The sequence below is a fragment of the Melopsittacus undulatus genome, chromosome 8 (genome assembly GCF_012275295.1).
Source record: "Melopsittacus undulatus isolate bMelUnd1 chromosome 8, bMelUnd1.mat.Z, whole genome shotgun sequence".
Lineage (NCBI taxonomy): Eukaryota > Metazoa > Chordata > Aves > Psittaciformes > Psittaculidae > Melopsittacus > Melopsittacus undulatus.
In genome coordinates this window covers 52,778,350-52,802,814 of record NC_047534.1, presented here as the reverse complement: position 1 = coordinate 52,802,814, position 24,465 = coordinate 52,778,350, and the positions used below count along the sequence as shown (strand labels likewise).

The 24,465-nt window shown below is 44.5% G+C and overlaps 2 protein-coding genes across 4 annotated transcripts in view; both read right to left on the bottom strand.

Moving 5' to 3' along the window:
* Window positions 1-14,925, bottom strand: part of TRAF3IP1 (TRAF3 interacting protein 1) — a 38,455-nt gene extending 23,530 nt beyond the window's left edge. For 2 of the 3 annotated variants that reach the window (XM_031052168.2, XM_031052169.2), the window contains exons 1-6: window positions 13,776-13,935; window positions 13,139-13,207; window positions 8,704-8,865; window positions 6,852-6,986; window positions 6,272-6,703; window positions 4,695-4,772 (exon numbers count right to left, since the gene is read on the bottom strand). In XM_031052168.2, the coding sequence (XP_030908028.2) occupies window positions 4,695-4,772; window positions 6,272-6,703; window positions 6,852-6,986; window positions 8,704-8,865; window positions 13,139-13,207; window positions 13,776-13,898 (999 nt within the window). In that variant the 5' untranslated portion in view covers window positions 13,899-13,935. Of the gene's footprint in view, window positions 1-4,694; window positions 4,773-6,271; window positions 6,704-6,851; window positions 6,987-8,703; window positions 8,866-13,138; window positions 13,208-13,775; window positions 13,936-14,892 lie in introns of those variants that run through there. The other variant, XM_031052171.2, reaches the window with a different exon arrangement.
* A 1,778-nt stretch (window positions 14,926-16,703) lies between these two features.
* Window positions 16,704-24,465, bottom strand: part of USP40 (ubiquitin specific peptidase 40) — a 33,229-nt gene continuing 25,467 nt past the window's right edge. Inside the window, exons 23-32 of the mRNA XM_005152711.4 lie at window positions 24,236-24,300; window positions 23,621-23,695; window positions 22,264-22,390; window positions 21,095-21,189; window positions 19,873-19,991; window positions 19,302-19,367; window positions 18,852-19,062; window positions 18,627-18,722; window positions 17,940-18,034; window positions 16,704-17,189 (exon numbers count right to left, since the gene is read on the bottom strand). Of these exons, the coding sequence (XP_005152768.2) occupies window positions 17,081-17,189; window positions 17,940-18,034; window positions 18,627-18,722; window positions 18,852-19,062; window positions 19,302-19,367; window positions 19,873-19,991; window positions 21,095-21,189; window positions 22,264-22,390; window positions 23,621-23,695; window positions 24,236-24,300 (1,058 nt within the window). The 3' untranslated portion in view covers window positions 16,704-17,080. The remainder of the gene's footprint in view (window positions 17,190-17,939; window positions 18,035-18,626; window positions 18,723-18,851; window positions 19,063-19,301; window positions 19,368-19,872; window positions 19,992-21,094; window positions 21,190-22,263; window positions 22,391-23,620; window positions 23,696-24,235; window positions 24,301-24,465) is intronic.

The following is a 24,465-nucleotide window of genomic DNA, read 5'->3' as shown; positions in this document are numbered from 1 at the left end:
ACATTCATTGCTACAGAGGAAGCAAACACATCTGTACACAACAGACAAAGTACAGGTGACTTACAGAATGCTATCATTCTGTTTCTGCACCCAGAACACATCTTTGCACCTTATTCAAAATCCTGTAAGGTTTAGCACCTCATGGGATTTCCTCCTTATCTGCTTTTCTGTAGTCTGTGTGAACTGATAGTCCAAGCAGTTTGCATCCAAGATTTATTTCCAGCCCTGCTGGTAATGTCTATAACAGAAATGAGAACTACAAATTCTTCCATTTCTATGCAAGGCCAGGTTGGACACAGGGGCTTGGAGCAAGCTGCTCTAGTGGAAGGTGTCCCTGCCTGTGTCAGGGGGCTGGAGCTGGATGAGCTTTAAGGTCCTTTCCAACCCAAACCATTCTATGTTCCACTGATCTGTAAAAGAGAAATGATAAATTACATTTGTCTTCCATAGTATCTTGCATATAGAAGAATGAGAACTCTGGAGAAGGCGAACTGTTTGGAGGTGCTTTATAGACAAGTAAGCAGCCTATGCAAGAGTCAGCTTCAACGGTTAGCTTAGGTCCTTTAGAAACTACATCTTCTTTACCTCCATGCACAAAATCCCAGGCATTCAATCAGGCAAAAGCAAGCCCTACATCCCACACTTCAGCAAAATCTAGCTGCATGGCCATGGTCCTGCACTGACAGAAACTAGTTTTCACTTACACTGTCTTAACTGGTTTTTAAAATCATTATTTAACCCACACCAGAGCTACCACTATTTTTGTTTCACTCATGAGGAGCTACTGGAGCATTGCAAAGTAAAACAGAAGTCCAAAACATCAAGCTAATAGTGAAGTGGTTAATCTTAATCTTACTTCATCTTAATTACTACCAGCTTTCCCAATCACATCACTACGCAAGCAGAAGTAAAACTTACATCCCAGCACCATGCAGCTCTATGGGCCTGCAGGCCACATCTGGCACATTCAAGCTTCAGCAGCTCTTTGGGTGATGTAATTATTAGCACAGGTGGGGAAAGAGTTGGGAATAGGTGATGAGGCTTCTACAGGAGTGGATTTAGTCATTTATTTATGTCAAGTAGTGACTACAAACAGTGCTGAACATTAATGTAGAGCCACATGTGCACACTGGCAACAGGGGCAAAGTACAAGCTAAAACTTCATCACTATGGTAGCACACAAAAACATAAATCCTGCCATATTTATGGGTTGAGTCCTTCCAAAGGGAGATAAAAGAGGTCATTCTTTTTTCTTACAAATTCATAGGCTCCAAGACTTTGAAAAGCAGTCACTGGAGAGTAAGAAATCTTACACTTCATCTCACACCATCCTGGAAATCATATTCTGGAGTGGGATCCTAGATGGATGTATGCACACATCCCTGATCAAGTAATTACACTCCTATTTGGAGAGGATACAGGAGCCTGTTGTAAAGCATCCAATCTGCTGGTTTTCCCTTATTCTTAACCTTTAAAAAGGTCGACTTTCATTTTGAGACATAAGGAAACCATGATTTCTAATGTTGCAGCAGGTCAAGAAGAGCAGTATGCTTTGAAGACATTGTTAATTCTCCTTCCTTTCCATGCAACAACCAACCTCTACATCCACGAAAGGATGCAATGAACAGTTTCTATCAGTGATTTTATATTGCTCTCACTAACAATACTGTACATGCCCATTACACCTCCTCCAGCCACACACACCCCATGTACAAAGGCAGAAAAAACGCTCCCCACTCAAGAAAGGAAGGGGGACAACTCATTACTGCTCACTCTTAGAATTGACAACAGCCCTGAGGAGAAGGACTTAGGGCTGCTGGGTGAGGAGAAGCTCCCTATGACCCAGCTTCAGTGTGTGCTTAGGCCCAGAACCCCCCCGTTTGCTCAGCTGCACCCCCAGAGTGTGAGCAGCAGCTCAGGGACAGGACCTGGGGAGACTTTTTACTCTCTGCTTTTTACTATCAGCTTTGTATCCCTCAAGGACCTTCTTTGCTCTTTCCTTCAAACTCTGTATTTCCAGTATTTACTCCTAAACTGGACACCATTCTGAACAGGCAGGATTTATTCATGTGCAACAGCAACAAGGAAAGAGCTCTACTTACGAAGGTCAATCTAAGTGCTGTGGTGATAAAAGTGATTGAAAAAATAGCCATCAAATGTCTTTTCCTCACAAGATGGTGTTCCCTTGGTGGCAGCTGCTGCTAATTTAAACCTTTCCAAGTCAAAAAGTACTATTGGAAAAATCCTGCTTTTTAAAGTCTAAGTTTGAAGGATGGATTTCTATAGCATGAGCCGGTTAGGAATAACTGACACCAAAAAGAGAGGGTCATTCACAGCACTAGAACAAAACTCTGAGCCATGGCCAGCAGATTTCCATGCAATGACTCTCTCTGCTGCTTCTGTCTGCTTTTCACTCAGTACTTGTTTCATTATCCAGCCGAGTTCCAACAGAAACAGAAGTTCATTAGATATGACTTAGAGGCTGATTCAAATGACCAGTTCCAGAGCAATACAGTTTGTAGGGTAAAAATAAAGTCATTCTAGAAGTGGCCAAAAGTGACAGGATATTACAAAAGGCTTTAGCCAAGAGGTTCAGCTGCCATCTGTAAAATGGAAGAGACCTTTCCAATGTGTTTGGCCTTAGGGGTAAATGACATACCTGTTCTGCAGCCACTTTCATCTGAACAGCTCAGAAACACTATGACCTTGGTCACCTTTTGTCAGAAGCCAAAGTTCTCTTTATTATTGAGAAGGTGAATAAGTCATGCTATGAAGTGTTTGTTTTAAACATGACTTTTACCTGAGGTGGACTGAGAGCTCACAGAACACAACTCATGCTGATGAATGTGGCAGGCAACAGCTAGCCTGGAAGCAGCAAATAGTCTTCTGATTGCCACATGGTAGACCAATGTCTCAATTCAGACTTAGACTTGCGTGCTTTTACTTCCAGATAATTATAGATACTCATATGGGACTATGACATGGTGGGTAGCATACACAGTTTCTGTAGTACCAGAAAAACACATTTAAATCAACCTGTCAATATTTCAGTACCACTTTAAAGCTGGCTTCTGATTATCAGCAGGAAGAAAATGTAAGACTTGCATGAACAGAAAGTTATTAAGACTCCTAATATAGAATCATGGAATGGTTTGTGTTGGAAGGCACCTTAAAGCTCATCCAGCTCCAACCCCTGTCACAGGCAGGGACACCTTCCACTGGAGCAGCTGCTCCAAGCCCCTGTGTCCAACCTGGCCTTGAGCACTGCCAGGGATGGGGCAGCCACAGCTTCTCTGGGCACCCTGTGCCAGCGCCTTAGCACCCTCAAATGGTCTCACTTGTATTCTACTTACAAAAACCTAAAGACAGATGTTGAAGTGTAATTAATTACGTAGCAGAGGCTGCAAAACACGAGTCAATACTTTTCATGTGCATAAAGTCATAAAATGTTTCACTTTTTAATACACTTGGTTCACTGCCATGCTTCTTAAATGGAGTTCCAGTAGTTTAAATCAGGGTAAATCTCTGGAAATAAAGCCATTACCCCAGTGTGAAACTACTGTAAGGACAGGAAGATCAACTCCAGTCCATTAGATGCACTTTCCACTTATTTCATGCTGGAATTGCCTCTAAATCACTTGGTGCAGCTATCTTGGATCTCTAAGCTCTAAAAATTCATTGGGGGCATTTTCATTTCATTTCTCTCTTCCACAGTCTTCAGATGATGACCATTTGTCACCCACCGGTCTAAAGTGTGTGTTTTCATCACCTAAAAACTAAGCAGCATTTACTGTTACGCAAGCAAGTAGAGGAGAGCAGGTCATCTAGATCTAAGGTAATAAACCCACATGCCTTGGAATCACTCCTAAAAGCACTTAAGAGGGGAAATGAAACTTTACTGCCCCAGTGTATTATTGTGGTGCCCAAGAGCACGACAAGAGTTTGGGATGAGGCTCAGTATTTCCATTACAGACCCAATTTGCAGGAGGTTGAACTTGGCCAGGAACATTTGCTTCAGGCTAAAAAGTATTTTATAAGCTCTCCCTCCAAGTGCCAAGAATTTCAAAAGTTGCCTTGGATTTCAGTCAAAGAATAGCAATAAATTTGTCATCTCATGCAGAAGACACAATGATGTCAGTGGCCCATAGACTCTCAACAGAGACTCCTGCTAGACTTGGGATCCTGCCTGTTTTAGCCTAGCCTGAGCTGCTTCAGGTTAATTTACTGGAGTCCCACTCTTTAAACATTTAGCCACATGGTTCTATAACTCCTCAAAGTGCCTCAGGTCAGGAAGAAGCAGCAGATGCAATGGTATCATGAGCAACAGCTACTGTTCAGAGGCAATCACTGAGTTGCTCTTCTGTCCTACCATCATCCAGCTGCAAAACACATGCTCAGATGCAACACTGGACTCATTTGCTTTCCAAAAGAGCAATTTCTATTAAAGTTCAAACAACCTCCCAAATAATGTGACAGCTTTCCAAGAATGATTCAGTGGAATAAACAGAAAGCTCTGAATGAACAAAGAAAGCATAAAACCCCACCAAAATAAACAGACAAGCATCTATTTTACAGCCTTAAAAGTTCCCATGTACCTGCCTTTCAACCCTACTTTCCTTTGAGGCAGAGTCCCAAACCATACTAAAATGCAACACTTCTAATATTCACCTTCCCAGATGTTACCCACTACTAACCTCATGATCTGGCTGGCACTTGCCATCTTCAGTTGGCCTCCGTGGTTTTCTATGTGTGGATTCCTCAGCATCTGCAGACTGAAAAGAAAGCACCTGGTTTAGATGGAGCATGCTGAGGAGAGAGCTGCTTACCTAGATAAAGTGAAAAGGGAAATGAGCATAGAGTAGAACTGAACACATTACAACATGCACTGATGTATCTTATCCACCTACCTGCCCTCTTTAACTTGCTTCCCTGAGCAGGCAACTGAGCAAAATCACAGAATCCCAGAATGGTTTGAGCTGGAAAGGACTTCAGTGTCCCCTTTAACTCCTCCAGCTCCAACCCCTGCCACAGGCAGGGACACCTTCCACTGGAGCAGGGTGCTCCAAGCCCGTGTCCAGCCTGGCCTTGAACACTGCCAGGGATGGGGCAGCCACAGCTTCTCTGGGCACCCTGTGCCAGCGCCTCAGCACCCTCACAGGGAACAGCTTCTGCCTAAGAGCTCATCTCAATCTCCCCTTTTCTGGCAGGTTAAAGCCATTCCCCTTGGCCTGTCCCTACATGTCATTGCCCAAAACCCCTCTCCATGTTTCTTGTAGCCCCTTTAGACACTGGGAGCTCTAAGCTCTCCCTGGAGCCTTCTCTCCTTCAGGATGAAAAAGCCCATCTCTCTCAGATAACATTGTTCTCTCTGAGTAATAGCAGGAGGCAAGAATCCTTATGGCCAGCAGACAGGCACTGATAAAAGTACTTTCTCACATCAAACAAAATTAAGCTGCTCCCTAATAGAAGCACTTTGATGTCCATTAATCCTGAATTTCTACCATGAACCAACATGTAACACACCAGAAAAGGAGAATCAAGAGTATTTAGAGGAGGAAGAGAGAAGAAGAAAGAACAACAAAACAAGAGGCAATGAAGAGATGGCTCCAGCCCATCTAGAACTTTACCCTGAGAAGGCCTGAAGTATGGGGAAGTGGCAGATGTGTTCCTTTTCAGGGATGTAGCAGAGTATAGTGATATGCATGATATGCTGATATGCAGAGTCCAGTGCAAACAGAAAACCCTTGCAAGAATCTAGATGGCTGGAAGCCAGCAGCTTAATTTACAAAGTCAGAAAAGAAATACAGATATGCAACTCCATCCTGTCCTGCTCCAGAGGAAGTAAGCTCAAGTGAGACTACTTACGGCCCAAAGGAACTCTTTTCAGCCTCACCTTCCCTAAAAGCTGCAAGAGGAAGATGCATTGAAGGAAAGACATTCGAGGATATAAGTACATAGTAATAGTTGCTACCACCACTCTCTGCCAAACATAACCTAATGTGATCAGAAGAATTCAGACATGCAGAGTTCAGAACAGAAACTGTTTCTCAGAGGCTCAAGAAGCAGTTAGATGAGGCTGATGGCTCAAGGCAAGATGTATCAGGAGAGAGACACATGACCGCAGTCACACTCTAACCAGATCAAATCCACACTGAAACTTTCACCTTATGACAGCAATTTCTATTCAATAAAGCACATGCCAGGTGAGTAGAACAAACATCCAGCCTCTAGCAGTGCAAAAAGTTCCTTTCTGAAATCAAATTTCAATTACCTTTTTCTCTGCTTTATCATTTCCATGTTCTCTTAAGTGCTCCCCATCTTTTTCTCTGTCCCTTTTTCTGTCCCTTTCCCGATCTTTCCTTTTCTCTCTGTCTTTCTCCCGTTCTCTGTCCCTAGCCTTATCTTTGTCTCTTTCTTTTGGTGTGTCCTTTGCTCCTTCGTATTTTTTCTCTCTTTCCTGTCCTTTATCATGCTTGAGTTCATCTTCTTGTTCTATGTCTCCTCTGCTCCTGTGTTTTTCTGTTTCTTTTCCTTGCTTGGTTGTTCTGCTTCTGCTTCTTTCCCTTTCATGGTCTTTGTGCCTGTCTTCATTATCCTTATGCTTATTGCTTTCCTTTTCCCTTTCTTCACTCTCTTTCAACTCTCCTTTGGCTCTTCTGCCTCCACTCGAGCTTCTGTCTTTAATTTCAGCACCTCCTCTACTCTAAAAAGAAAGGAAAACTACACATTAATTCATACATATGGCAACTCTATCACACAGTTACTTTACACAGCCAAAACCACAAGCTAAAAACCCAACAAGCCACAAACAGTTGCAGTCCCTGTCCCCCAGAACACTTGCCAAACCCTACCTCTTTATGGCTCTTTCGCACCTCTGATTTGGATTCTCTGCTTTCTTTCTCTCGAGACTTAGACGTGGGAGGTTTCTCTTTAGCATCAGCTCTTTCTCCAGCTAAGATCCTTTTAACAGCAGCATCACTGGACAGCTGCAAGGAATAAAAAAGCACCATTTAAATCATAGAATCTCAGACTGGTTTGGGTTGGAAAGGACCTTCAGATCATCTAAGGTCATAGGCAGGGACGCCTCACACTAGACCATGTCACCCAAGGCTCTGTCCAGCCTGGCCCTGAACGCTGCCAGGGATGGAGTATATGTGAGTAAATGATCTCATTAAATATCTTCTTTCTCCCTAACTCTGTCACCAACATGACTTGGTGATGGTTTGGGGTGATTTCTCCTTTGTTTTTGTGTGTTTTTTAATAAAGAAAGCTCATCTTATACCTGTGACAGATTCTTTCCAAAAGAGAAGAAATAATGCTCTTATGTCAAACACCTCTTTATAAGTCTTGTAATAATGTGATTATATAAACCAGAGCTACCTAAATACATTGTATACATTGTGATTTTTAGGTATTTTAACACAATAGCCATTCTCATTGCAAGAACTGAAGTAGTTTTCAAAATGGGAAATGACTGTCAAATCCTTAAACCATGACTGCTGCATGGCTTAATCATTCTTAAAGCCATACTAATGTTGTATCTACATCCACTCTCGGGTCACTCCACTTTCACCTCATACTTATTCAAGCAGCAACAGTCACTAAAGAAAACAAAGCTACATTCAGAAGCACCTTCAATAAGCTGCAGTTACAGTGGTTAAAAAGCATCTAGATCATGTACTAGAAGAAATCTACTATTAATCACATCATTCAGACAGCAAGACAAGGTTTTGTGTCCAAGTGGCAAAGACTTGGACTGCGTTAACCAAACCCAAGGAGGATACAATCATCACCCCACTGCCTGGGAATCCTCCTTCCTGAAGAAAACTAAACCTGATCTTGCCCTGGGGATCACTCCTGATTCTCTCCTGGTTTGTAAATGCAAACCTCTGAATTTTGGTGGGGTTTCACATTTGGACACTCACTTCTGCACCTGAACTAACTCCCAGCTCAGCAGTAAGAGTCTTAAGCTAAAGTCTTGAAGGAAATCTTTGCCACAATGCACATAGAGCTTAGGTTTCATCCTCTGGATATTGATTCTCATCACAACAGTCTACAAAAACGTTCCATCAAAGACATTTTCAAATTCATCCAGTCTCTCTGCATATGTTAATGAATTTCAGCCTTCCTCATCTCAAGCAATTCTCCTTTGCTGCATTTCCATCTTCAAACCAACCCAACCGACCAACCAAAAAGACCCAGCACATGGAAAACTCACTTTTATTACAGAATTAGAGATTTGACTGCAATTTTAAAGAAGCTAAAGTCAAAGGTGGCAGCATCTGGTCATAGAAATAATGTGTCCGACTCTTCGTATCGTTCTTCAAAGCTAATAAATGTTATTAAATGATCAAGGAATCAAGTGAAAAATGTATACTACATTAAAAGCACTACAATATCCAGACTGTGTTTGTGTGGGTACCTGGCTCAGGCTCTGCTAAGGTCACATCCTACCTATCTGTTGTTATAAATGTTGACACACCATTTATCTTGTGTAATGATACCATAGAATCATGGAATGGTTTGGGTTGGAAGGGACCCTCAAGCTCATCCAGTTCCAAACCCCTGTCACAGGCAGGGACACCTTCCACTACAGCAGATTGTCCACTAGCAGGAATAGCAGATGAGTGTCAATAAGTCTGTTACAAATAACCTCTGAGAAGAGAACACTACATGTATAACATAAACCCTGTGAGATCATACCTTATTTAAGCAACACTTCCCAATTGCCTGAAGAAATTCATTGGTTTTCTCAGGTTCATGCCCAGCCACAACACGTGCTGGTTTCACTGACAGTGGCTCTCCTGTAACCATCACAACAGCATCAATTGCCTTCTGAAGGAAGCTGATTTTGGCATCTTTATCCTGGTAAAGGAAAAATTCAGAAAGAATATTGAGACTCCAAAATATTTCCATGCACCACCTTAAGACTATAAAAAAGTCTCAGATGGGAGGAAGAGTTCATAGAATCATAGAATCACTGCCTGGTTTGGATTGGAAGGGAACCTAAAGCTCGTCCAGTTCCAAACCCCTGCCATGGGCACGGACACCTTCCACTGGAGCAGCTGCTCCAAGCCCCTGTGTCCAACCTGGCCTTGAGCACTGCCAGGGATGGGGCAGCCACAGCTTCTCTGGGCACCCTGTGCCAGTGCCTCAGCACCCTCACAGGGAAGAGCTTCTGCTTTAGATACAACCTGAACTTCCCTTGTTTGAGTTTAAACCCATGCAACAGGAGCACTACCTGGTTTGTAAGGGCAGGAAAGAGGCCTGCTCTTGATTTATAGTTATTTATTTCTGATTAAGAGATGACAGCACTGATAATGGATGAACATTGAATTGGAATATCCAAATTGGAAGTACAACTTTCTCTTTTTAATGTGTTCAACATTCAACTCCGGTGCATTTGAAGACTGCTCTAAGGCCGTTGGCAACCTAGTTTCAAGCACTACATGTTAAAGAAGATACAGATTAAGAAATGGTTGTAGAAGAAGCACTAAAGAGTTTTAAGAGGACTGTTACAGCCCATATTGCTCAGAAGGACAGCTCTTGGCCTGAGTATTTTTCCCTACAGAAAGCCCAAAGTTATAGGACTTATAAGTGCCTAAACTGAGGGACTCAGATGCTTGTACACAAACTTTACGAACTGGACTTAATAGTGAGTAAAGAAAACATACAAAAGATGGTGGGAATGGGACACAGGCACATCCTTTTATCTCCAAAATGACCAGATGTGTTTTAGTTTGATGATTATACTCTACAAGCAACTTCCCCAAGTGCTTTTCAGTAGAGATGATGTCTTCTAGTGATCAGGCAAAATCAGAAGAAGTAAAATAACCCCCTCCCCCACCAAGTAAAACTGTATTGGAGGGTTCCTGGCCCCAGGGATGAAATCGGGCTGGGAAGTCTCTGTAGCTGTAGAATATTCAACATGGGGAAAAGAAAAAGGGGTTTAGTAATAAAACATAATGGAATTCAAGGAATATTTACCAGCAGAGTCCAGCAGTTACTCACTCATCCTTTACACTTATGAGTGGAGATAAAGGAAGTATTGTACTAACCTGTTAAAAAGTAATCCCATATAACAACAGATGCTTTTGAACAGATGCCTATTAACTACATCATTCAAACTGATACCTGAAAAGCAGCCACTGCCACTGCAGTTCATTCAAAAAAGGAATGACTGTAATTACTCTCACACCTGATCTTGCATCACACTTCCTATCTGAGTATCACAGTTGCACACATCCACAGCCACCTGGGTCAAATTTGACAGACATATCAATGCAGACACCTCAGCTGAGCAAGGCCAACACTCTCTACAGTCCATCAGGTAGCACTATCTACTTCTGTGGCACGTAGTAAGTGTCACAGAATCATAGAATCACTGCTTGGTTTGGGTCAGAAGAGAACTTAAAGCTCATGCAGTTCCAACCCCTGCCACAGGCAGGGACCCCTTCCACTGGAGCAGCTGCTCCAAGGCCCTGTGTCCAACCTGGCCTTGAACACTGCCAGGGATGGGGCAGCCACAGCTTCTCTGGGCACCCTGTGCCAGCGCCTCAGCACCCTCACAGGGAAGAGCTTCTGCCTAAGATCTAACCTGAACTTTCCCTGTTTTCAGTCTGAACCCATCACTCCTTGTCCTATCACTCCAGTCCCCAATGAAGAGACCCTCTCTGCATCCTTGTAGCCCCCTTCAGACACTTGAAGCTGCCCCAGGGTCTCCATGCAGCTTCTCTTCTCCAGGCTGAAAGTGTCCTCTGGAACTTACTAAAGCCACTTGTGGTATCTGAGGTCCCAGAGCCACTCTCTGTAAACAAGAGTTGGGTTTTGCTGCAAGCACATGCATGATAGTTAAAGGCATAGAAAGACAGTCTCCAGAGGCAGGGTACTTCCCATCTTGTGACTCTTCCACATGGATTAAAACAAACAACTGCCACATAGCTGGGATTTTCAGACTGTCAGCATCAGGGACACATCACCCTCACCAGTGCTCCCTTCTTTCAAACATTACAAAGGGAAGGGAGAAAATGCTGCAACCTCCTCTATTAAAATAGTCACCTGTCCTCCCAAAGACATATGCAGTCTATTAATTTAGGGAAGGAGACAGGCCACTACTCTAAAATAAACATGTTTTGGTTTAGATCCAAGTAAATCCAAAATGCAGATCCAAACTTTCTTCCTACATCCTCATCACCTTCAGCAGTTATCAGTGTGTTCTGTCTTTAGAAGCAATCCTCAAGAACCAAAGGAGAAAGGCATTAATATATAAAATCTTATCACAGTAACAAACATCTGAAACAGTGCTAAGAGCTTAAGGAAATAGGGAAGGTATCTCCCCTATTTCAAGTGATAGGACTTTACATATAGATATATATATATATATAAAGATGGGTTTTGTGTGCCCATATATATATGGCACTGATGTAAGAGACTACAAGAGCAAGCCTGACACCCAATCTTCTTGTTCAAGACAACAAGAGAACAAAAACATAAGATGAACTATTCTGATAAATACAGACAGCAATATCATCCAATTATAGCTGGTAGACAAGGTGTATTTGTTTCAATAATTAAGGAATCCTCATGCTTTAAATTCTCTTTACATCTCTCTCCAATTAACTGTCACAACTATACATCCCTAAAACAAACCAGAACTCACTGAAGTCCATGTGTGCTCTCCAGATTTGGCTCATGGGATGCTGCCAGCCTGCCTCCTGCATTTCTCTATGCAGGAGGAGGAGGAGACCAGCAATCCAAGCAGAACATGTGATCCCCAACAATGAAGACACTAAAGGTAGCACAGAAGAAGCAGTGGGTACTAAAGGACCCCACTGCTATGTCCAAGTGAAAGAGGGAGCTGAAACTATAAACAAAGATGGCTGCTGCATGCATGTGTACATATTGCTGTGTAGCACATAATGGGATGTTGAGGGCATGAGCCAGCCCCAGCAACCAGGGTCTGAACCATGTGCTTTAGTCTTTCCGAAATTCCTTCTTCATACCTTGTGATCTGCAATAGCACAGCCAACTGACAAAGAGGACCTGCCAGTACTTCCCAGCCCACAGCAAACTGTGTGTGGGCTACAGCACCTGGGAGTATGTCACACTGGGTACAAGCCTGCCCTTGCTTTCTGAAAGCATCCTGCCAAGTCTGTGCATCTCCTGCCAGATGTTCACACCCCATGAGCATCATTCCCTGGTGTTACATAAAGCAGCTCAACCTTACACAGAAATACACACAGCTACTCAAACCATGGACTCTGGCTGCTGCTTTCAGGCTCTCTGTGGGTAGTTCTGGTCTCTAACTGGCAGCAAAGAAGCAGCCTATGGGAGCAAAATCTTTCTCCTGACCAGTGTTTTGAAGAGAGGAACACGACCTAGAGGTGTTTTTCCCTACACTACAGCAGTTTATTCTCCTCTGCCTGAACTCTTGAAAAGGGTCATTTCACGGACTGTGTAAGAAACTCTCAGATAGATACTCTAGATTGGTGCAACTTCACAGCTATCACGGGATGTAAATACAAGCAAAGACCTACTCAGCAATTGCTAAGAAATTTGCTTTCTCCATCCACAAAGTGCTGAGCTGCTCTTCATCCTAAAACCCATTGACAAGCTTCAATAGAGCCAGTAGCAACAAAACAACAATCTGCTAAGTACCAACAATAAGAACAGTCTCAGAAATAAACACAAATCTCAGACTGACAACTAGCTCTAAGAAGTGCATAAACCATCCCTGCAATTGGCTGCATGGATGACAAGCCAGGCCCACAGATCTCATACTATGAGTTGTTATGTTAAACAATCACCAAGGGATGCAGCTACCTAGCTAGCAACATACAAACACTGTGATATGTGCCATGAGTAAGTGAACAAAGGTTCCAAGCAAGTCAGTAGTTGGAGAACTCATCAGCTCAGCAAAGAGGCAGCCAGCAGAAGAGCAGCAGCACTGTGTCACATCCATCTCTAGGTGTCCACCCCATGCACTGCATAATATAACCAACAAGCAAGAACACTTTCCCCAGTGTTTCCACAAACCTACAGACAAACCCTTGATGTTGAAGACAGGAAAGCCCAAAAGTAGCAAGTTTCAAAGGATACCAACATTAAAGCTAAATAAATGAGGCAGTTTCGTACCCACCTTAACGTTATCCGATTTCAACTCAAAATCCGTGTAAAGTCCTTTCATAAAGCCTGTCACTCTAATTACCTTCAAAAGCAAAGAGAAAGAGTCAGTTCAGCAAAGCTTGTATGACAATAGGAAATACATCGGCTTTACTTGCTTTCAGAGGCAGAGCTAGAGCACGTTCAGAGCTTTGCTGTATCTCTGCAACAATAAGATTTAAGCCTTGCTTATGGCTCAGGCCTCCCTTCCCATTTAAGTCCATCTTTAACCTTGGTACTTGGTGACTCCAAGAGGCTCACAACACAAACACCAGCACCTGCACTCGAAAAGCAGCTCTGCATTATTCCCGTGTTGACTTCACGTCCACCATATAACACAGATACACACGCTATATACATATACATTTATACATACTCACCAGCCTAACGCACCCGACACTTACTTACTCCCTACTCCAAGCACAGCCCCAAAGCACCAGGGAAGCGCCGGGTCCACCCTTGCATGCACTGGAGCGCCCATACCCTATGGAGTCCCCCTTAAAGCGCCCATGTCCCCTGAGGGTCCCCCCCTCCCCGGTGTAGGCCGCCGTGCAGGCAGGCCCGGTGTTGCCTAGCAACGGCGCGTGGTGCCCGCAGGCCGGTGCGCGGCCCACCTCAGTGATCACGTCGTGCAGGTACCGGAATGGCGGCTTACTGAGGAGCCGGTCGGTGAGCGGCGGCTTGCGGATCACCGGGCCCAAGGCCTCCTGCGTCCGCCGCAGCACCGCCTCGTTCATACCGGCGGCGGGACCGCGCCGCCGCCGGCACCGAGCATTCCCGGCCTCCCCTGCGGCGCCTCTCTGCGCAAGCGCGGAGCAGGGGCAGGCGTTGCTAGGTACAGAGCGGCCCTAGCAACAGGAGGGAGGTGTTCGGCTCCATCCTGCTGCATTCCCCCCCGGCCCCATGGCGGCTCTGCTGCCCCACAGCCCCTCACTGCCATGGAGATGCCCCTCTCCATGCCCTAGGGGCTCACACAGAGCTTGCCAACGGGCAGTGCTGGAGGGGTAAGGTGCCACAGAGGAGCCCTGACCTTTCAGGAACAGCTTCTCTGCTCTCCCCTCCAGTGAACCCCAGGCACGGCCTGAGGAGCCCAGGGCACACCAGGGCAGGGACAGGCAGGGTCTAGGCCCAAGGGGTGGCAGAATGGCACCGGGGAGGGAGCCCCAGGAATGGCTGAATGGCTTGAACCTGCCAGAACAGGGGAGACTGAGATGAGCTCTTAGGCAGAAGCTGTTCCCTGTGAGGGTGCTGAGGCGCTGGCACAGGGTGCCCAGAGAAGCTGTGGCTGCCCCATCCCTGGCAGTGTTCAAGGCCAGGTTGGACACAGGGGCTTGGAGCAGCTGCTCCAGTGGAAGGTGTCCCTGCCTGTGGCAGGGGTTGGAGCTGGATGAGCTTTAAGATGCCGTCCAATTCCAACCGGTGTCTCTAAACAACAAGGGCTGAGTATTTATTCCTTAATTACCAGGCAAGTTCAGCACAAATTCCCAAAGCAGAGCCCCTGGCTCTTTCCTTCCCAGTTCCTTCCATCCCCACCCCACGTGCCTATTCCCTCTTGCCATTTGTACACCCTTCAGAACACATCAGCTCTGCTCAATGGCCACAGAGGGAGAACTGAAGTGAGCAGTGGGTGCTTTGTCACATCCCCCTCTCCTCCTGCAAACTGGGATGAGTTACAAGGAAAACAGAACATAGACTTCTCCCATAGTAAGATTCCCAGAGTGCAACACTCACCCTCTTACAAGTGCTGCACCAGGAACACACAGTATAGACAACCACTCTTTAGCAATCCATGCCTCTCACTCTATGCCAAGCCATGCTCCACCAGTTGATTTGTGGCAGTTCCTTTGAAAAACAGACCAGATTTAATGTTGTGTGCACAAACAAGGCATTGAAATCATGGTAAGTAAATGCTAGAGCACTTTCTGAAACCAAAACCTGCAAGTCCAGTTCATCTGCACCAAAATCCCAGTTCTCCAGCTGAACCCAGGTCTTGGCACAGAGCAACCCCAATCTACTTGGGGAAACTTCTTGCACGGAGATCATATGATGTCTCGGGAAGAGATTTAAACATTAAAGCTCAGTGAAGGGTGTGCTCCATCCTAGGTTAGAAATCAATTCACCCCACTCCCGAGCCATGTGTCACTGAGATGTACAGAGACAAACCAAATAGACTTATAGAAATGGCTTTTTATTTTGTGCAGAACACTTGAAAAATAGAGATGGAAGCTTTTCCAGGCTTTGGAATATAACCATCATCAACCGTGGAATCACAATGACTCCGTTTTACAAAGGTGTTCCCTCTCCCCACCCCTATTTTTAAGGAACTTTCTCATTGTGGAACATCCCACAATTGTTTTAAGGAAAGAAAAAGAAAAGACAATGCATTTTGAGCCAACATTAAAAATAATCCAAAATTGGTTCAGTGCAGGAGCTGCTACATTACACTTGAACAAAGGCACATACTAATATTCCAACCTCAGCACTTGTAATCCCGATTTAAACCGCTCCAGAGGTTGTGCTTCCAAGAGACTGGAGTTACTCAAATGTAGTGTGGAAGGCTGAGCTCAGCACAGCAGTCCAGCAAGGAACTCAAGTGGCAGCAAAGCAAGTGCAGTGCAATGGGACAACCTGCAAACACAAACCTTTCTCGCTTACCTTTCTGTAAAGCCTGGCTCAAGAGCACTTGGTGAGAGGGAAGAAGGTGATGCACAGTAAGATGGGGAAAGCAACTGCTGTCCTCACCTCAGGCAGGAAATCCACCCAGAGAACCAGGACTGCAAAACCAAGTAAAGCCAACGCACAGCTGAAGCAGTGGGGAAACTGAACTGTCCCTTTCTCCCGCTGCATAAGGCTTGTAAGCACTAAAGGTGTTGACAGTGATACTGAAACATCAGCTTCTACTGAACCCTGAATCCCAGCCTCAAGCACGAGAAAAATAGGATCTTCCATCAGGGAATTACAGGCACCTCAAGCGTGAGATCCAATCTTACAGGCATTCCATAACCATTTTACTTGATGCTTAAGAACCTTTGATCCTGCATTCAGTGAGTGATCAGCAACGTACATCCCCTGTTACAGAGGCTGTCAGTCAGCTTTGTGACACCAACAGTAACATTTCCATTTCCTCACACACACCACATGAACAAATCAGAGCTATTGGAAATATAAGAAATGAGAGAAAGTCCCCTCAAGAAGACTGAAACTAAACCAAGCCTTTGTCCAGAGTACAAAAAAACCCCAACTTAAAACCAAACATCAGATCCACCAATTTTTCCCATACTTTGTTAATGAAGCTTACGGACAACCGAAAAGCCCTGCAAATTCAAAATGCAGTCTCAGCACACTGCTGTTCCATACCACAAAGAAACTCCATGGCTTACAGCCTGCAGGTTCTGAACTTGCTCTTCTTTGAGCCAGTTTTGTACCCTTTGCCCAGAGATTCCCTTATTTTCTTCATTCCTGACTCAGCCACTACAGGCTCAGGTTAAGGGATACAAGCAAATCCTGGTATCACCAGTAACTTCTGTGCTCAGAGATGGGAAAAACCAAAGGAAAACTGTAAAAGGAAGTGATTATGACTGCATTAAGAACCTCAGCAAATTCAGCAGTGATGGTAGCATCTGACCAAAAAAATCCATGGTGATTACAAAAGAGTCACCAAAAGGTTCCGTATTAATCCATTTTCTCATGGATAAAGTGCATTTAACTAGCCTGAGAATAAGTACCACATCGATAAAGGGATGCTAAACAACTTCCCCAGGAGAGATTAGAAGAAAATCAGTGTTATCCTGAATCCACTTTGTCGCCATGATTCTTCAGGACGCTTCAGGGCACAGCCTCTTGCTGTTCCTGGAGAGGTTACTCCATTCCAATCGAGTACATGGGTACTATGGTCTGGTGAGCAAATCATCTACTGCTGCTATCTGAAAACACCCACATTGATAGAAAGAGCCACTTCTGGTTTACGGGGCTTCATGTTGAGCTTCTCCTCAGAGAAGGCCGGGTGCTGTAAGCGCTCAGCTTGCCGACTAATGAAAAGAGAAATAGAACAAGATACCCATTACTGGTAAAGTATTATTTCCTTCTTCATCAGGGCCTGTAGGGACAGGCCAAGGGGAATGGCTTTAACCTGCCAGAACAGGGAGACTGAGATGAGCTCTTAGGCAGAAGCTGTTCCCTGTGAGGGTGCTGAGGCGCTGGCACAGGGTGCCCAGAGAAGCTGTGGCTGCCCCATCCCTGGCAGTGTTCAAGGCCAGGTTGGACACAGGGGCTTGGAGCACCCTGATCTAATGGAAGGTGTCCCTGTCTGTGGCAGGGGTTGGAACTGGATGAGCTTTAAGTTCCTTTACAACCCAAGCCAGTCTGGGATTCTATTAGTGTGAAGACTTAGCACCAACAGCAGCATGAGCCTGGACTAGAATATAATTGCCACTGAGTTGTAAGAATGACATTTCAAGTTCACCCTTGCAGGGCCAGGGCAGCCAAGGAGTTCCTATTTCATCTCCAAGGGCAGGATCAAACATTTGCAGTGTGTTGCAAGAGAACAAATGAAGGCTAGGGGTAGGACCACAGCACTTAAAGCCAGGAGTTTCAATTACCTGAACACCACTTCCTTGAGGAATAGTGTAATTGCATGCTCTAATAGCACCCAGCTGGCACCGTCCCAAAAAGTAAGTATGTAAGTATGTATGTAAGTATGTAAGTATGAAGCTAGGCTGAAAAGCAGCAAGGAACAGTATTGATGTTTCTAATGAAGAAGAAATGTCAGCACTCAATACCTTTTCTTCTTTTCTAATGCAAGCTGCCTTTGTTTCTCCTTCCCAATGTCATCTGTCAGTGTGCTGAAGTCCTTCGTGTCGTCAAGGAGAAGGTTCTGGTGTGGAAAAGGATTTGGTAGATGAAAAGTTTGAAGCTTAAAACTATCTCCCACCCATTGCTCAGTTACACAGGGAGTATTCAGAGCATTTCTTCTAACTAGTGTGACAGCCATTCACTGTCAAGTTAACTAAGTGGGAAAATACAACAAGGCAAAACAGTTTGTTGATTTTTAAAGGGTTCTTGGGTTTTACTCAGAGCTGACAAAAAACTCAAGAGTCAATAAAATGAGGGCAAAAAGAAAGATCTAGTTTTGTTTGGGCAGGATTCAAGAGTAGAGCAGTATGTGACTGCCTGCACTGAGAGCTGTACCAAAGCTTCTAAAGTATTGCCTTCAAGTGCCAGTACCCAGATCTAAGAGGGAAAAGCATGAAACTTTCATCAGGCTGCTAAAGAGCAGGAGAAAAAGACAAAAAAGCACCAGTAGCAACAGTTTTCCTACCCACACAAGGTATTGTCCATAGCCACATCCCAGTATTTCCATGGAGATGTAGCAGGATGCATGAAACTTAGGAAGAAGTTAAGATACCACACAGGGGGCAGTGCCTGAAACTAATCCTTGTGCAACAATGAAAGCCAAGTTCATTTACCTTCACCCCAATGACATCTCCATCCTTCAGGTGGTACGGTGCTGTCTGTAAACTCTCCAGCTTTTTCTTCCTTTTCCTCTTGGAGATTTGCTGGGTCTGAAATCAAAGCAGAAGATTCCTACATCAGAAATCTGCTTTAACACATTAGCTCAAGAACTGCAGCACAAGCCAACACATACTTCTCTCACCCATGCCACTGTTGGATGCTATTATTCCAGGTCTTACCCAGCTGGATATCGGCAGCCACTCAAATCTTTCAGGGAAGTACTTGGCTATTTCAATTTTCTCTACAGGAAGACAGTAGTGAGCAGCCACTCTCTGCCTCAGTGCCCAGGCTGTGCATTCCTTGGAGATATCCCACACCAAATCTGTGGGGTCATAGTAGTCCCTCTCTCCTGGTATTCCCATCTGGACTCGAAGCAGCAGTTCATGTGGGCTGTCATAGGAAAGGGGAAACAGATCATGCTGGGAAGTCATGCCTTCAGAAACCAGAATTCCCAGTTTTCACTTCCTTCTGCCTTCCCCTTCTCTTTATGGAAAGCAGAAAACAAGTTCCAAAGTCTTATCCCAGCCTGAGAGCTGCAATGCTGACAGACAGCATTTAAGAGCAAAGCTGCTCAGTTAAGTCTCATCTCAAATGCAGTGCTGTAAGAAAGAAGTATCTGAAGATCTTACCCCAAATTCTCTTCTTTTTGCAGAGGTTCTATGCAGATTTCCACCCTGGCACCCAGCCTATAGTCACTGAAAGCAAAACAAAGAAGATAGAAATCACTGGTGTAGGCAACTAGATCTGTACTTGTCTGGAAACCCAAAGCAAGAAGTGATCAGATCACAACAAAACTGAAAACCCCAGAAAAAGACAAAAGTGGCATTTAAAATCACCTAAAATCAAGCTCAGCAGAATAAGAAGTGCTGATTGTCTCCTCCCTGGCAGTGTTCAAAGCCAGGTTGGACACAAGGGCTTGGAGCAACCTGGTCCAGTGGAAAGTGCCCCTGCCAATGGCAGGGGCTGGAACTGAATTATCCTAAGGTCCTTCCTAACCCAAACAAGTCTGGGATTCTATGATCACATACTCACACCATCCCCTTCCACAGCTCTTGAGTCAAATAATGTGCTTGGCACAATACAGAATTAACCAGAAATGAGCCTTCTGGTTCTGTTTGAGCCCATTTCTTTCTCCACCAATCCACCACCCCACAACCCAGCCTGTCCCACTGCTGCTTGTGCCTTCAGCACGAAACCTACTTCAGTTGCTGCTTGTTGCTTCGTAAAAGCTTGCCTGGGCGCTTACTGTCCAGTGTCCATGCTCTGAGGAATGAGGGCAGGGGGACAACCTGCTCCTGGCAGCATGGTAAGGTCAGAGCCTGAAAAAGAAACACTTCCATAGTTTCTCAACTCAATACTGAAGCTATCAGGATCGAAGTATTCATATTTATTCTACCCCAACTATTGCTTGTGACTTACAGGTAGTGCCTACGATTGACATATTGGCTTTTCAACCTCAAGGCAAGTTGGATTTCACTCCCTCCCAACACTTCCCAATTGAACTTACACTTCAAAAATGGATCACATTCCTTTTTTGAACCCAAATTTGCACAATGAGGGAATGAGGCTGATGGAATCATTGCCTCAGTCTCCAGCCAAGCACTGGGCAAGCTCCTCAAAGCCCCTACCAAGGACACAATGCTCATTTCATGCCAAGACAATTCTCCTTGTTCACAAGATGCAAGTAAATGGTCAGCTTTTCATAGCTGTAGTTTGGCAGAGACTGAAAGCCAAGTTGAGTGAGTGTTGCTATGAACCAGAATCAGGTGAGATATCCTTCCCCATGTAGTTCAACTAGAACAACCAACTGGCTAGACAATAAAGAGCTTTATGATAAGATTGGTTTATGTCTTCGGTGGGTTTGGAAGTGTTTTTTTTTTTGTTTGAGGTATTAAAATTACACTTTTATGGTTAAAAAAAGGCATAAAAAGGCACCTTAATTTCTGGCCTTCCTGAATGGCAAACACCACCTTTTGTGCATCTAAAGCAATTCTTTCTTCATTAGATCCAATATAGAAACCACAAAAAGGAATAAAATAAAGGTGCAACAAACTACTAACAGGAACAACATGGAATGAAAAGTGGCTTTTTAGGAAGTGCTTGTACGTGTGTGCTTCTCCTGAGGGGTTTTTACACTGTGAAATAAAGGTAGGGCTCAAGCCAAGTTCCAGATGAAGTGTAACAAGGCTGCTGAGGTCAGGACACACGAGAGGTAGAATGGCAACTGCAGGGGATGCACTAAGGAAGTGTCTGAGCTACATGCTCCAATTGCCTCTTGGTACTTACCACTGAACATGGCATATAAGCAAATGCCATATCAGAACATACTGGAGACAAAGGAAAAGGAAATAGAAATAGGTATTAATAGAGCTCAATTAATCCCGGTGTTGCTGGAAGTTTCCAAGACAGGAGAACATCTAACCTGCATCTTCAGATCTTCCAAAGAAGCTTCTCCTGCTATTTCTACACTGCCAGCATAGCAAAGATCCATGTCTGTGTGGATGTGTTCTGGTGAATCTTTAGATGGGAAAGAGAGGAAGAAACAAATAACATGACTTTGTTTAGCATCCTATGACATGAGTCACTTTGAAAAGAGATTTCATTTACCACAGGGACCTGACCTCATTTGGTTTTGGAGATCAGTTAGAAAAAGCTAATACACAGTTGATAAATACATGCTTTTTAGTTGCCAGACAAGAAGAGTTTCAACTGATCTAACAGTTCAAATCTAAAACCCAGGGCCAATTCCATTTGTAAATAGCATCAGTTCATGGGTTATGACTGAAATGTAAAGCATGGTGCAAGGGAAGTTCCAGCTGCTTTTACCTGTGCTACTGAAATCATTAGGGATAAAATCACACAGAGAAAGACAGAAAATGAGACAAATGCAAAGAGACCTTCTCAAAGGAGCAGGGTCCTGCTCTGCTGCACAACTCACCAGCAAAGCAAGGGTATTATTTTTCCTGTAGAAAATTGGTTTCCCATTTTTCAATGTTGTCCCCAATCAAGTTTCTTCTTTCCCAACCCTCCCTCAATATTCCTGCCCTGGCTGCTTTTTAGTTTGGATTTCAAAAGAAGGGGCAACGTACATTAGACATCTGCAGATGTCAGGATGGGTCTTGAAGCAACCTGCTCTAGTGAAAGGTGTCCCTGCTCATGGCAAGGGGTTGGAACTGAATGAGTTTTAAGGTCCCTCCAACTCAAAACAGTTTATGGGATTCTACGAAAAGCAGGTTCAAATAACCTATACAAGATCTTTAATGCTGTATAAAATGTACTCATTACTCCTTCTGCAGCTTCTCAAAAAGCAACACAGCCTGAAATGAATTAAATATGACATCAGGAGTCTGGCATTTAAAGCAAATAACTTCTGTGCTCATGGAGTAGATACTTTACAGTACTGCTACTGCTTTCAGGTATGGAAAAGCCATTTTACTTGTGACAAGAAAAGATCCTCTGCTTCAGAATCACCCTTGACTTAGTGTAGCTGAGGAACATCAGCACTCCACCATCCAACACCGGTGGGCTTATGAAAACTGCAGCTGCCTCCTACATGGCTCCTCTCACCATTAACTTGTTGATTAAGCTCACCTCCTGCAGGAGACACCTGCAAAGCATCCATCTGGCAAGTCAGCCCATTCACTTGGTCTGGTGCAGGCTCTCTGTGTTTCTTAGGACTTGAAAACTTGAACCACCAGATGGGTATCTTCAGGAAGCCCTGGAAAGTGAACAGAAAGTAGCAGGGAGCTCAGGTGCAGACAAGGAAAAGTTCCACCTTCATCTTAGGAAGAACAAGAAGACTTGTTCACATCTGAGCTGTTGTAACCAACTTGCACTTCCTCCTTGTAGAAGGACAAGAGTGCAAACACTCTATCCTCCTGCAGCCCCACAGCCCCATTGTGGCTCTGATGTGACATTACAGATCCAACAGAGTGACACTTTTGTCTGCAGCTCTGGACACAGATATGACCTTATCAGAGGAAGCTGGATTCACCTAAACCCTCTTTTGAAGTGGAGAAATGAGAGATGGCTGCAGGAGCTACCCACAAAAAGGAAGAGGTATCAGATGGGAGACAGCACTGGTTGTGTGGCTTATGGTATGGAGCCCATGGAGGTGGATACACCCAATGATCAAAAGGAATCCATGGTAGTGGATCCAAACACAAAAAAAGCCCATAGAGGTGGACACCAATTCTCATGCAGATGATGGTGGGCAGCATATGGATGTGGATTCCCCCTCCAGCATTGCTCCCCTGGAATTTCTACACCATGCCAGTGCTCCCCTACTAGCTCAACTAGCCCAACCTGGTCTTGAACACTCCCAGCAATGGGGAATCCATGACTTCTCTGGGCAGCCTGTTCCTGTGTCTCACCACAAACTGTCCTGATATTGCTTTAAGTCTGTTAGCAAAGAATCCTTCCACTTGTGTAATCACCACTGACAAGAGTCTCCCAGCAGGGCCCTGTGGTTTTAAACAACAGGCCAAATCTGGACGCAAACACTTAAGGTTTGTCATTCTGGGAGGAGGAAGCAGTCTAAGAGTTGTGCCTTCACAAGAACTGGGCATGCCAGAAACCACAGAATCAACTGCGTTGGAAAAGACCTTTAAGATCAAGTCCAACCATTACCCCAGGACTGCCAAATCACCACTAAACCATGGCACTAAGATCTGTCAGCCTTAACAGATATAGGCAAAGCTGCTGCAAAGGGCAAGGCTTTTACTACAGCAATTGAAAGAAGAATGAATAGAGACTCAGAATCTTGTAGAAATTGATATAAAACAGGAGAGATTTAGAACGACAATCATTCTTCGTTACTGCCAACCAGAATTCTTCAACTGAAATATTTTAAAGACATGCAGGAGGACAAAAGGGAAGTAACTGCCATATTCTAGTCTCCAACCACTGCCAACTGCCTAAAGAACACCACAAATCTCTCTGGTTTTACCTTCGGTGGAAGCTTCCCTTCAGTTATCACCAAAGTATCTCCCCTGCAAACATTCAGTTCCTTCAGTGTGGCATTCTGTAAGAAAAGAAAGCACAACAGAGCTGTAAGCCTCTATGTTCTTGGGCTTTGTTTCCTAAAGCAGATGTTGGTGGGGTTTTAAGCCATGCATGCCAAAGGTCCAGCAAAAAGCATGAATATTGATTTAACCTCCATCACTCAGAGGCAGCTTTGCAGCAGCACAGAATGCTGTACCTACAGGAGTCTGCTCTGCAGGAGCCCCTCCACAGCATCCTGCTGAGCTGCATGTTTCCTTTGCACCTTCACATCTCACTTCTTAGCACACAACCCTTTAATGCACAACAAGCCTTTAGAAAATGCTCTCTAGGTATGGTTTAATCATAAAGGGCAGGTGCCTAAGGTTTCCATTTGCACCATAGGTATCCCAGCAGTGTCTTCACAAGGGCTGTGAGGATCCAACAGTGTCTGTCCTGCAGTAGCACACAAAGACCCACCATGGGTCTGTGGTGCTGTAGCTCTTTTCAGGGAAAGTCTCTAAAGAAAAGTGGGAGCAAACCAACCACAACATGATTCAAGTCAAAAAGAAGATGCTCTTACCTCCTGATTCAATGCTTCCCCTGCTTCATAGCACCAGTCAAGCCTCCTCAAGTGCCAGTTGTCACCTACCAAAACCATACAGATGGGAAACACATTAGCCAAGAATGGGGGCTCAAGATAAACCATTACAGACCTCTCTGTCAGTGGTAAAGGGTTCCTGTGATCCTTTGTGTTTCAACTACAACTGACAAACTGACTGAAGTACTCCTTCATGTCCTTCCCCAGGCCCT